The 12,925-nt window shown below is 52.2% G+C and overlaps 1 protein-coding gene across 1 annotated transcript in view; it reads right to left on the bottom strand.

Moving 5' to 3' along the window:
• The window catches only part of LOC140425068 (protein EFR3 homolog B-like), a 500,803-nt gene that overhangs the window by 418,423 nt on the left and 69,455 nt on the right, over window positions 1-12,925 (bottom strand). Inside the window, exons 3-4 of the mRNA XM_072508948.1 lie at window positions 9,591-9,718; window positions 2,769-2,919 (exon numbers count right to left, since the gene is read on the bottom strand). Of these exons, the coding sequence (XP_072365049.1) occupies window positions 2,769-2,919; window positions 9,591-9,718 (279 nt within the window). The remainder of the gene's footprint in view (window positions 1-2,768; window positions 2,920-9,590; window positions 9,719-12,925) is intronic.

A 12,925-nucleotide genomic window follows, 5' to 3' on the forward strand; every position in this document is an offset into this window, starting at 1 on the left:
GAAGAGATCCCAATGGTCCAGATATCTGAAACCCTCCCTCCTACACCACCAGTTGAGCCACGTGTTCAGCTGCACTATCCTCCTATTTCTAGCCTCACTGGCATGTGGCACAGGGAGTAATCCTGAGATTACAACCCTAGAGGCTTTTTAAGCTTTTTAGAAAGCTTTTTAACTTTCTACCTAACTCCCTAAACTGCTGCTGCAGGACCTCATCACTCTTCCTAACAATGTCGTTAGTACCAATATGCACCACGACCTCTGGCTGTTCACCCACCCCCTTCAGAATACTTTCTGCAATGTTATGCTATCACCTAGACTGTCTACAATGCCACCTAACTTCGTATCATCCGTAAATTTGGATATATGACTTCCATGCCATCAATCAAGTCATTAATGAATAGTGTGAATAATTGAGGCCCCAACACAGATCCCTGTGGTACATCACTAGTCACCTCCTGCCAATTAGAGTAATTACCCATTATCCCCACTCTCTGTCGCCTGCCACTCAACCAATTTCCTAACCAGGTCAATAATCTGTCCTCAACTCCCTGGGCTTCCACCCCAGTTAACTTTAGCAAATGCCTTCTGGAAGTCCATATAAATAACATCCATATACCTTCCCCTGTCCACTGCCTGAGTCACCTCTCCAAAAAAATCCAATAAGATTAGTCAGGCATGACATTCCCTCCACGAATGTGTGCTGTCTCTCCCTGATAGACCGAGAGTTTTCAAGGTGTTCAGTTACCCTATCAGACGAGGAGGAGCATAACAGACATCTACAGATGCTGAAAGGTGCCCTCTTACGAACGGGATATGGCGCTCAACTCATCGATCGACAGTTCCAACGCGCCACAGCAAAAAACCGCACTGACCTCCTCTGAAGACAAACACAGGACACAACCGACAGAGTACCCTTCGTCGTCCAGTATTTCCCTGGAGCGGAGAAACTACAACATCTTCTGCGCAGCCTTCAACAAGTCATCGATGAAGATGGACATCTTGCGAAGGTCATCCCCACACCCCCACTACTTGCCTTCAAACAACTGCACAACCTCAAACAGACCATTGTTTGCAGCAAACTACCCAGCCTTCAGGAGAACAGCGACCACGACACCACACAACCCTGCCATGGCAATCTCTGCAAGACGTGCCAGATCATCGACATGGGCACCACCATTACACGTGAGAACACCAGCCACCAGGTACGTGGTACACACTCGTGCGACTCAGCCAATGTTGTCCACCTCATACGCTGCAGGAAAGGATGTCCCGAAGCGTGGTACATTGGCGAGACTACAATGACCTCCTGCTCCACCTCAACAAGCAGATGGTGCGGCACCTGTGCCTTGGAGGGGTTGCATTGGTGCCCGGTGTAGGTCACTGACCTTCTGCCTGCACTGGCGGCCAGTCCTCCTGGTCACACTCCCTGAGCTCACAGCCGCCGCCACCTCGTCCCCGGCAGCACTGGCGGCCTTATGGCTAACTCTCCTGGATCCTCGGTCCATTCACCCATGGGTAGTGTCACCCCCCCCACACACAAATGGGCTCTAATCCACACCCCCAAGTGAGGGGATCCTGCTATGGGGTCCATGGGGGCTCCCCTCTTCAGGCCCCCCATGCCCCCTTACAGCTCCTCCCCTCCAAGAGTCCACCTATCACCCCCCAAACTCCCAGGGGCCCCTACACAGCTGCCCTGCAACCCCCACCCTTCAAACCCCCCCTACTCCCTCCTTTCATGGGCAAGGCCCCCCTCTGGCCCTGACCTTTGGCAGTGCCATACTGGCACCCAGGCACCCTTGCAATGCCACACTGGCAGTGCTCCTTCCAGCTTGGCAGTGCCATCTGGGCACCTTGGCAGTGCCAGGGTGATAGTGCCAAAGTGCCAGCCTGGCACTGAGATTCCTGCATGCGTTGCAGGGGGAGGGCCAGGGAGCCATCCTGCCCTGTCCCTGACCACCTAGTGGCCTCCAATGACCCAGGTAACCCACTGGGTGCTGTTCCGCCTTGTCCACGTTTGTGTGCATCAGTACTGCACGGCACTCGGCTGCAGCCTCGCTGGGGGAGCTGGTACATCCCGGGAGGCCGGTAGATGGTGGATAAGCTTACCGAAGTAGGGTTAAAACATACTTAGCCTCGTGCATTGTTAGATCTCGCCCCCTTTGGGCGGGATTCTGATTTTGCACCTCGCTGGACTTGGGTATATCCCGCGAGACGGAAAGTCTGCCCGGAATCTACCGGCTGCCTTGCACTCGCGCAAGAGCCCAACACAAACGGCAGATTGCGCTTCAGCTGCCTCACTCTAATATGCAGATTTGCGAGACAATGGGCGGGATCACATCGCGAAGCCTCGCAAGATCACGTCAGACCTTGTGAAGTGTTACGAGCCAGGTAGATCCTGGAAGTGGGATTTCCAGGCATCTACTGATCGCCTCGCGCCACGCTGCTTTAGGGCATAACGCACCCGATAGATCCTGCCCTTGGAAAGTTTCCCGTTAGATCATGCCATCTATCTTTTAGTCTGGGACAGTCCCCTGGGAGTCCAGCTCCCCTCTGCCACCAGGAAAACTCTGGCCTCTGATGTAAACTATTCTTTGAGCACAGACAGAGGGAACTGGTTATTGAATAACTACCCAGGTCAATACTGGCTGGGGAAGCTAAATGATGCCACGTGGATTATTAGGGTTTGCCTCCATTCTCAATAACTAGAACCCTCCCCTGAACCCCTGTTCCACTTGGGTCAATTTGCAGTCAGTGGGAGGGTGACTTACCGAATTTGTTCCCAGGATCTGCAATGCTGCTTTGTCGGACTCCAGAAGCTTAGCCACCATCTTGAGAAAGCTCTCCACGAACAAGTTGATGCTCTGGCAGTGACAGGCCATGAGGAGCTGGTCTAAAGCCTCCATCGCAATACACACATAACTGGGAAGCAATTAAACACAGAACATGAGGAAACCGTGTGGGAGATCACAGAAATCTGTCATGGTTAATTCATTGTGTAGCTATATCCTATCCATCGGCAGTCACAGAACATTCACAGATAATATCCAGTCTACACACTGTTGAGGAAACTGGCATGAGCATTATTTCTAGACAATATGTCAAAATTCTGTTTCTTTTCAAATCCTACACTATCCTTGCTCCAGTTTTTGAATATATGAATCAATGTTGTGGAGCAAAGCTGGCATGGTGAAAGGTATTCCGCACTTGTAATGCCTCCGAACTAGGGATGGGAAGGCAGGGCAGGGATGGGAAGGCAGGGCAGGGATGGGAAGTCCAGGCAGGGAAGGGATGGGAAGGCAGGGCAGGGATGGGAAGGCAGGGCAGGGATGGGAAGTCCAGGCAGGGCAGGGATGGGAAGGCAGGGCAGGGATGGGAAGGCAGGGCAGGGATGGGAAGTCCAGGCAGGGATGGGAAGTCCAGGCAGGGATGGGAAGGCAGGGCAGGGCAGGGATGGGAAGGCAGGGATGGGAAGGCAGGGCAGGGATGGGAAGTCCAGGCACTGTCACTCACCTGATGACTGTCAGTCAAAGTGAGTCCTGTTGGCTGAGGACAGTCTCTGTCCCCCTGTGTACAGGAGGATCCATGCGAGTGAGGAATTAGGGGCACTGTTTTGGAATTAGTGGCATCCCTGATACAACAGAGATGAGGGGAGGATTTTTTTCTCAAATGGTTGTGTGACTTTGAAACTGTGCCTCAGAATGGGAAAGTGGGGTCGGCGAATATCTTTAAGGCAGAGGTCGACAGATTCTTTTTGGGCAGAGGAATCAAAGTTTATCGGGGAAAATTACAGGGTAGTTTGATGCGGTGGATTGAAATCTGGCTGAGCTGTGGGAGACAGAGGGTGGTGACAGACGGCTGTGTTAGTGACTGGAAGTCTGTGTCCAGTGGGGTACCACAGGGATCTGTCTCCTATTGGTTTTCATTTATTTAAATGACTATGTGGGGGGTAGGACATAAGAACATAAGAACTAGGAGCAGGAGTCGGCCATCTGGCCCCTCGAGCCTGCTGCACCATTCAATGAGATCATGGCTGATCTTTTGTGGACTCAGCTCCACTTTCCGGCCCGAACACCATGACCTTTATCGTGATAAATGGCGGAGCAGGCTCGAAGGGCTAAAGGCCTCCTCCTGCTCCTCTCTTCTATGCATCTTTCATTCCATTACTGTTCAAAAATCTATCTACCATTGCCTTAAAAACATTCACCGAGGAGCCTCAGCTGCGAAACTGGGCAGGGAATTTCACAGATTCACCATCCTTTGGGTGAAGAAGTTCCTCCTCAGCTCAGTCCTAAATCTGAATCTTAATAAAGGGAACTATGAGGATATGAGGCTTGAGTTGGCCTTGATAGATTGGGGAGAGTTACTTAAAGGGATGACAGTGGGTAGACAATGGCAAACATTCAAGGAACGCGTGGAGGAACTACAGCAACTGTTCATTCCTGTCTGGCACAAAAGCAAAGGGGGTAAGAGGGCCAATCCATGGCTTACAAAGGAAATTAGAAATAGTATCCGATCCAAGGAAGAAGCATACAGACTGGCCAAGAAAAATAATAGGTCTGAGAATTGGGGGCAGTTTAGAATTCAGCAAAGAAGGACAAAGGGATTGATTAAGAAGGGGAAAGTACAGTACGAGAGGACGCTTGCAGGGGACATAAAGACTGACACTAAGAGTTTCTACAGATATGTGAAGAGAAAGAGATTGGTAAAGAGAAATGTAGGCCCCCTACAGACAGAAACAGGGGAATGCGTAATAAGGGACAAAGAAATGGCTGAGCAACAAAGCACATACTTTGGTTCTGTCTTCACAAATGAGGACACAAATTAGATCCCAGAAATGTTGGAGAATGAAAGGTTTAGTGAGAGAGAAGAATCATAGGATCATAGAATTTACAGTGCAGAAGGAGGCCATTCGGCCCATCAAGTCTGCACCGGCTTTTGGAAAGAGCACCCTACCCAAGCCCACACCTCCTCCACCCCCTCCCCTGAACCTAGTAACCCCAATTAATCTTTTTGGACACTAAGGGCAATTTAGCATGGCCAATCCACCTAACCCGCACATCTTTGGACTGTGGGAGGAAACCGGAGCACCCGGAGGAAACCCACGCAGACACAGGGAGAGCGTGCAGACTCCACACAGACAGTGACCCAGCCAGGAATCGAACCTGGGACCCTGGAGCTGTGAAGCAACTGTTCTAACCATTATGCTACCGTGCTGCCCCAAGTAGGAATGAACTGAGGGAGATCAACATTAGTAGAGAAATGGTGCTGGGAAATTGATGGAATTGAAGGCGGATAAATCCCAAGGGCCTGAGAATCTGCATCCCAGAATGCTTAAGGAGGTGATTCTGGAAATAGTGAATGCATTGGTGGTCATTTTCCGGGATTCTATACACTCTGGAACTGTCCCTGCAGATTGGTGGGTAGCTCACATCACTCCAATATTCAAAAAGGGAGGTTGAGAGAAAGCAGGGAATTATAGACCAGTAAGCCTAACATCGGTAGTGGGGAAAATGCTTGAATCCTTTATCAAGGACTTTATAGCGGAACATTTAGAAAGCAGTGGCAGGATCAGTCAGAGTCAGCATGGATTTATGAAGGGAAAATCATGTTTGACAAATCTGTTGGAATTCTTTGAAGATGTAACCAGTACAGTTGACAAGGGGGAGCCAGTCGATGTATATTTGGATTTTCAGAAGGCGTTTGACAAAGTCCCGCATAAGAGATTATTGTTCAAAATTAAAGCGCATGGGATTGGGGGAAATGTATTGAGGTGGATAGAAAACTGGTTGGCAGAGAGGAAACAAAGAGTAGGGATTAATGGGTCCTTTTCAAATTGGGAGGCAGTAACCAGTGGGGTACCACAGGGATCGGTGCTGGGACCCCAGGTATTCACAATATATATTAATGATTTGGATGAGGGAACAAAATGTAACATCTCAAAGTTTGCAGATGATACCAAGTTAGGCGGGAGGGTGAATTGTGACGAGGATGCAGGGATCCTACAGCAAGGTCTGGACAGGTTGGGCGAGTGGGCAAACCAATGGCAGATGCAGTATAATTTTGATAGGTGTGAGGTTGTTCACTTTGGAAGCAAAAACAGGAAGGCAGATTGTACCTGAATGGTTGTAAATTGGGAGAGGGGAGTGTGCAGCGGGACCTGGGTGTCCTTGTGCACCAGTCGCTGAAGGTAAGCATGCAGGTGCAGCAGGCGGTAAAGAAGGCTAACGGTATGTTGGCCTTCATAGCGAGAGGTTTCGAGTATAGAAGCAGGGATGTGTTGCTGCAATTATACAGGGCCTTGGTGAGGCCACACCTGGAGTATTGTGGGCAGTTTTGGTCTCCTTCTCTGAGGAAGGATGTTCTAGCTCTCGAGGGAGAGCAGCGAAGGTTTACCAGACTGATTCCAGGGATGGCGGGACTGTCATATGAGGAGAGATTGACTAGGTCAGGATTGTTCTCGCTGGAGTTTTTATCATAGAATTTACAGTGCAGAAGGAGGCCATTCGGCCCATCAAGTCTGCACCGGCTCTTGGAAAGAGCACCCTACCCAAGGTCAACACTTAGACCCTATCCCCATACCCCAGTAACCCCACCCAACACTAAGGGCAATTTTGGACACTAAGGGCAATTTATCACGGCCAATCCACCTAACCTGCACATCTTTGGACTGTGGGAGGAAACCGGAGCACCCGGAGGAAACCCACGCACACACGGGGAGGATGTGCAGACTCCGCACAGACAGTGACCCAAGCCGGAATCGAACCTGGGATCCTGGAGCTGTGAAGCAATTGTGCTATCCACAATGCTACCATGCTGCCCAAAGTTCAGAAGGATGAGGGGGGATCTCATAGAGACTTATAAAAATCTAACAGGACTGGAGAGGGTAGATGCAGGAAGGATATTACCAATGGTGGGTGTGTCCAGAACCAGGGGTCACAGACTCAGGATTCAGGATAAACCACTTCGGACCGAGATAAGGAGACATTTCTTCACCGAGAGAGTGGTCGGCCTGTGGAATTCACTCCCACAGGAAGTAGTTGAGCCAAAGCATTGAATGTTTTCAAGAAGCAGTTAGATATTGTACTGAGGGTGAAGGGGATCAAAGGCTATGAGAAAGCAGGATTAGGCTATTGAGTTGGATGATCAGCCATGATCGTGATGAATGACGGATGCTCCTATCTTCTATGTATGTATCTGTGTAAATCTGCTCCCCCTTAATTTGAGGCTATGCCCCTGGTTCAACTTTCAAAAGGATCAGTAAGTTTGCGGCTGACACAAAGATTGGCCGGGTGGTTAACAGCGAGGCTGAGTGTCCCGGGTTACAGGGAGATACAGACGGGATGGTCAAATGGACAGAAAAGGGGCAGATGGAATTTAACCCTGAAAAGTGTGAGGTGTCACACTTTGGAAGGAGTAATGTGACAAGGAAATATTCAATGAACGGCCTGACACTGGGAGGTTCCGAGGAACAAAGGGACCTTGCCGTGTTTGTCCAGAGATCTCTGAAGGCAGAAGGGCAGGTTAATAGGGGGTGAAAAAGGCAGATGGGGCTCTCGCCATTCTCAATCGGGGCATTGATTACAGAAGCAGGGGGGTCATGTTGGAGTTTTATAGAACTTTGGTGCGGCCACAGCGGGAGCACTGTGTGCAGTTCTGGTCACCACATTATAGGAAGGATGTGATTGCACTGGAGGGGGTGCAGAGGAAATTCACCAGGATGTCGCCTGGGATGGAACATTTACGTTATGAAGAGAGGTTGGATAGGCTGGGGTTGTTTTCTCTGGAGCAGAGAAGACTGAGGGACGACCTGATCGAGGTGTACAGGATTATGAGGGATTTGAGGAAAAACCTTTTTACCCAGAGGGTGGTGAGGGTCTGGAACGCACTGCCTGGGAGGGTGGTGAGGGTCTGGAACGCACTGCCTGGGAGGGTAGTGAGGGTCTGGAACGCACTGCCTGGGAGGGTGGTGAGGGTCTGGAACGCGCTGCCTGGGAGGGTGGTGAGGGTCTGGAACGCGCTGCCTGGGAGGGGGGTGAGGGTCTGGAACGCGCTGCCTGGGAGGGTGGTGAGGGTCTGGAACGCACTGTCTGGGAGGGTGGTGAGGGTCTGGAACGCACTGCCTGGGAGGGTGGTGAGGGTCTGGAACGCGCTGCCTGGGAGGGTGGTGAGGGTCTGGAACGCGCTGCCTGGGAGGGTGGTGAGGGTCTGGGACGCGCTGCCTGGGAGGGTGATGAGGATCTGGAACGCGCTGCCTGGGAGGGTGGTGAGGGTCTGGAACGCGCTGCCTGGGAGGGGGGTGAGGGTCTGGAACGTGCTGCCTGGGAGGGTGGTGAGGGTCTGGGACGCACTGCCTGGGAGGGTGGTGAGGGTCTGGAACGCGCTGCCTGGGAGGGCGGTGAAGGTCTGGAACGCGCTGCCTGGGAGGGTGGTGAGGGTCTGGAACGCGCTGCCTGGGAGGGTGGTGAGGGTTTGGAACGCACTGCCTGGGAGGGCGGTGAGGGTCTGGAACGCGCTGCCTGGGAGGGTGGTGAGGGTCTGGAACGCGCTGCCTGGGAGGGTGGTGAGGGTCTGGAACGCGCTGCCTGGGAGGGTGGTGAGGGTCTGGAACGCGCTGCCTGGGAGGGTGGTGAGGGTCTGGAACGCGCTGCCTGGGAGGGTGGTGAGGGTCTGGAACGCGCTGCCTGGGAGGGTGGTGAGGGTCTGGAACGCGCTGCCTGGGAGGGCGGTGAGGGTCTGGAACGCGCTGCCTGGGAGGGTGGTGAGGGTCTGGAACGCGCTGCCTGGGAGGGTGGTGAGGGTCTGGAATGCGCTGCCTGGGAGGGGGGTGAGGGTCTGGAACGTGCTGCCTGGGAGGGTGGTGAGGGTCTGGGACGCGCTGCCTGGGAGGGTGGTGAGGGTCTGGAACGCACTGTCTGGGAGGGTGGTGATGGTCTGGAACGCACTGCCTGGGAGGGTGGTGAGGGTCTGGAACGCACTGCCTGGGAGGGTGGTGAGGGTCTGGAACGCACTGCCTGGGAGGGTGGTGAGGGTCTGGGACGCGCTGTCTGGGAGGGTGGTGAGGGTCTGGAACGCACTGCCTGGGAGGGTGGTGAGGGTCTGGAACGCGCTGCCTGGGAGGGTGGTGAGGGTCTGGGACGCGCTGTCTGGGAGGGTGGTAGAGGCGGGTTGCCTCACATCCTTTAAAAAGTACCTGGTTGAGCACTTGACACAAATTAACATTCGAGGCTACGGACCAAGAGCTGGTCAATGGGATTAGGTGGGCAGGTCAGGGGCCTTTCATGCGGCGGCGCAGACTCGATGGGCCGAAGGGCCTCTTCTGCACTGTATTCTGTGGTTTTATAATTTTGTGAAATGGGAATGTGGAACTTGAAACACAAACAGAGCAGCGTGTTATTCTTTCAATGTTGCTACTATTGGTGACACTTTGGTCTCTAAATAATACCGAGCCCAACACAGATCCCAGAGAGTTGAGGTCATTGCCCAGACTCTGGACAGGACGGGTCAGTGTTTAATGAAGAGGATTGAGGATTGCTGAGGGGCCAGCCAAGCACATCTGATGCTGTGAATTGCAGCTCTTGCATCTTCCATACCCGTATCGGTGCCTGGCCACATCTCTGCTCAGTCTCTCTGCCAGATAGGCACCAATCCGGTCCAGCTTCTCCGGGGCAGACAGGGCATAAAATGTCAGCTTCTCCATGTTGACTTTCACTAACCCATCCTGGAATTAATCACAGAGGGAATCAACACCAAACATACTTCAATATCAGCAACAATACCACAAGTCAAACCACTGCTCACCCCTCAATGCAGCAACACAACACTGACTGAAGATGGGCAAAGACATCATGAGCCAGGAGATTGACACTCCCCCAACCAACTGCAATAAAGAGCATGTTCTGATTTGCAGTTTATCATTTTGGATGAATGATTTTTATTTCAAAATGCCCCAGAAGACTCCAGCACGGGGTTAGACACAGAGTAAAGCTCCCTCTACACCGTCCCCATCAAACACTCCCAGGACAGGTACAGCACAGGGTTATATACTGAGTAAAGCTCCCTCGACACTGTCCCCATCAAACACTCCCAGGTTAGGTACAGCACGGGGTTAGATACAGAGTAAAGCTCCCTCCACACTGTCCCCATCAAACACTCCCAGGACAGGTGCAGCACAGGGTTAGGTACAGAGTAAAGCTCCCTCTACACTGTCCCCCTCAAACACTCCCAGGACAGGTGCAGCACAGGGTTAGGTACAGAGTAAAGCTCCCTCTACACTGTCCCCATCAAACACTCCCAGGACAGGTACAGCACAGGGTTAGATACAGAGTAAAGCTCCCTCCACACTGTCCCCATCAAACACTCCCAGGACAGGTGCAGCACAGGGTTAGGTACAGAGTAAAGCTGCCTCTACACTGTCCCCATCAAACACTCCCAGGATAGGTGCAGCACGGGGTTAGATACAGAGTAAAGCTCCCTCTACACTGTCCCCCTCAAACACTCCCAGGACAGGTACAGCACGGGGTTAGATACAGAATAAAGCTCCCTCTACACTGTCCCCCTCAAACACTCCCAGGACAGGTACAGCACGGGGTTAGATACAGAGTAAAGCTCCCTCTACACTGTCCCCCTCAAACACTCCCAGGACAGTTACAGCACGGGGTTAGATACAGAGTAAAGCTCCCTCTATACTGTCCCATAAAACACTCCCAGGACAGGTGCAGCATGGGGTTAGATACAGAGTAAAGCTCCCTCTACACTGTCCCCATCAAACACTCCAGGACAGGTACAGCACGGGGTTAGATACAGAGTGAACCTCCCTCTACGCTGTCCCCATCAAACACTCCCAGGATAGGTACAGCACAGGGTTAGGTACAGAGTAAAGCTCCCTCTACACTGTCCTCATCAAACACTCCCAGGACAGGTACAGCACGGGGTTAGATACAGATTAAAGCTCCCTCTACACTGTCCCCATCAAACATTCCCAGGACAATACAGCACGGGGTTAGATTCAGAGTGAAGCTCCCTCTACACTGTCCCCATCAAACTCTCCCAGGACAGGTACAGCACGGGGTTAGATACAGAGTAAATCTCCCACTACACTGTCCCCATCAAACACTCCCAGGACAGGTACAGCACGGAATTAGATACAGAGTAAAGCTCCCTCTACACTGTCCCCATCAAACACTCCCAGGACAGGTACAGCACGGGGTTAGATACAAAGTAAAGCTCACTCTGCACTGTCCCCATCAAACACTCCCAGGACAGGTACAGCACGGGGTTAGATACAGAGTAAAGCTCCCTCTTCACTGTCCCCATCAAACACTCCCAGGACAGGTGCAGCATGGGGTTAGATACAGATTAAAGCTCCCTCTACACTGTCCCCATCAAACACTCCCAGGACAGGTACAGCACGGGGTTAAATACAGAGTAAAGCTCCCTCCACACTACCCATCAAACACTCCCAGGACAGGTACAGCACGGGGTTAGATACAGAGTAAAGCTCCCTCTACACTGTCCCCATCAAACACTCCCAGGACAGGTACAGCACGGGGTTAGATACAGAGTAAAGCTCCCTCTACACTGCGCCATCAAACACTCCCAGGGCAGGTACAGCACGGGGTTAAATACAGAGTAAAGCTCCCTCCACACTGCCCCATCAAACACTCCCAGGACAGGTACAGCACGGGGTTAGATACAGAGTAAAGCTCCCTCTACACTGTCCCCATCAAACACTCACAGGGCAGGTACAGCACGGGGTTAGATACAGAGTAAAGCTCCCACTACACTGTCCCCATCAAACACTCCCAGGACAGGTACAGCACGGGGTTAGATACAGAGTAAAGCTCCCTCTACACTGTCCCCATCAAACACTCCCAGGACAGGTACAGCACGGGGTTAGATACAGAGTAAAGCTCCCTCTACACTGTCCCCATCAAACACTCCCAGGACAGGTACAGCACGGGGTTAGATACAGAGTAAAGCTCCCTTTACACTGTCCCCATCAAACACTCACAGGGCAGGTACAGCACGGGGTTAGATACAGAGTAAAGCTCCCTCTACACTGTCCCCATCAAACACTCCCAGGACAGGTGCAGCACGGGGTTAGATACAGAGTAAAGCTCCCACTACACTGTCCCCATCAAACACTCCCAGGACAGGTACAGCACGGGGTTAGATACAGAGTAAAGCTCCCTCTACACTGTCCCCATCAAACACTCCCAGGACAGGTACAGCACGGGGTTAGATACAGAGTAAAGCTCCCTCTACACTGTCCCCATCAAACACTCCCAGGACAGGTACAGCACGGGGTTAGGTACAGAGTAAAGCTCCCTCTACGCTGTCCCCATCAAACACTCCCAGGACTGGTACAGCACGGGGTTAGATACAGAGTAAAGCTCCCTCTACACTGTCCCCATCAAACACTCCCAGGACAGGTACAGCACGGGGTTAGATACAGAGTAAATCTCCCTCTACACTGCCCCATCAAACACTCGCAGGACAGGTACAGCACGGGGTTAGATACAGAATAAAACTCCCTCTACACTGTCACCATCAAAAACTCCCAGGACAGGTACAGCACGGGGTTAGATACAGAGTAAAGCTCCCTCTACACTGTCCCTATCAAACACTCCCAGGACAGGTACAGCACGGGGTTAGATACAGAGTAAAGCTCCCTCTCCACTGTCCCCATCAAACACTCCCAGGACAGGTACAGCACGGGGTTAGATACAGAGTAAAGCTCCCTCTACACTGTCCCCATCAAACACTCCCAGGACAGGTACAGCACGGGGTTAGATACAGAGTAAAGCTCCCACCTACACTGTCCCCATCAAACACTCCCAGGACAGGTACAGCATGGGGTTAGATACAGAGTAAAGCTCCCTCTACACTGTCCCCATCAAACACTCCCAGGACAGGTACAGCACGG

This window comes from Scyliorhinus torazame, chromosome 1, assembly GCF_047496885.1.
Source record: "Scyliorhinus torazame isolate Kashiwa2021f chromosome 1, sScyTor2.1, whole genome shotgun sequence".
Classification (NCBI taxonomy): domain Eukaryota; kingdom Metazoa; phylum Chordata; class Chondrichthyes; order Carcharhiniformes; family Scyliorhinidae; genus Scyliorhinus; species Scyliorhinus torazame.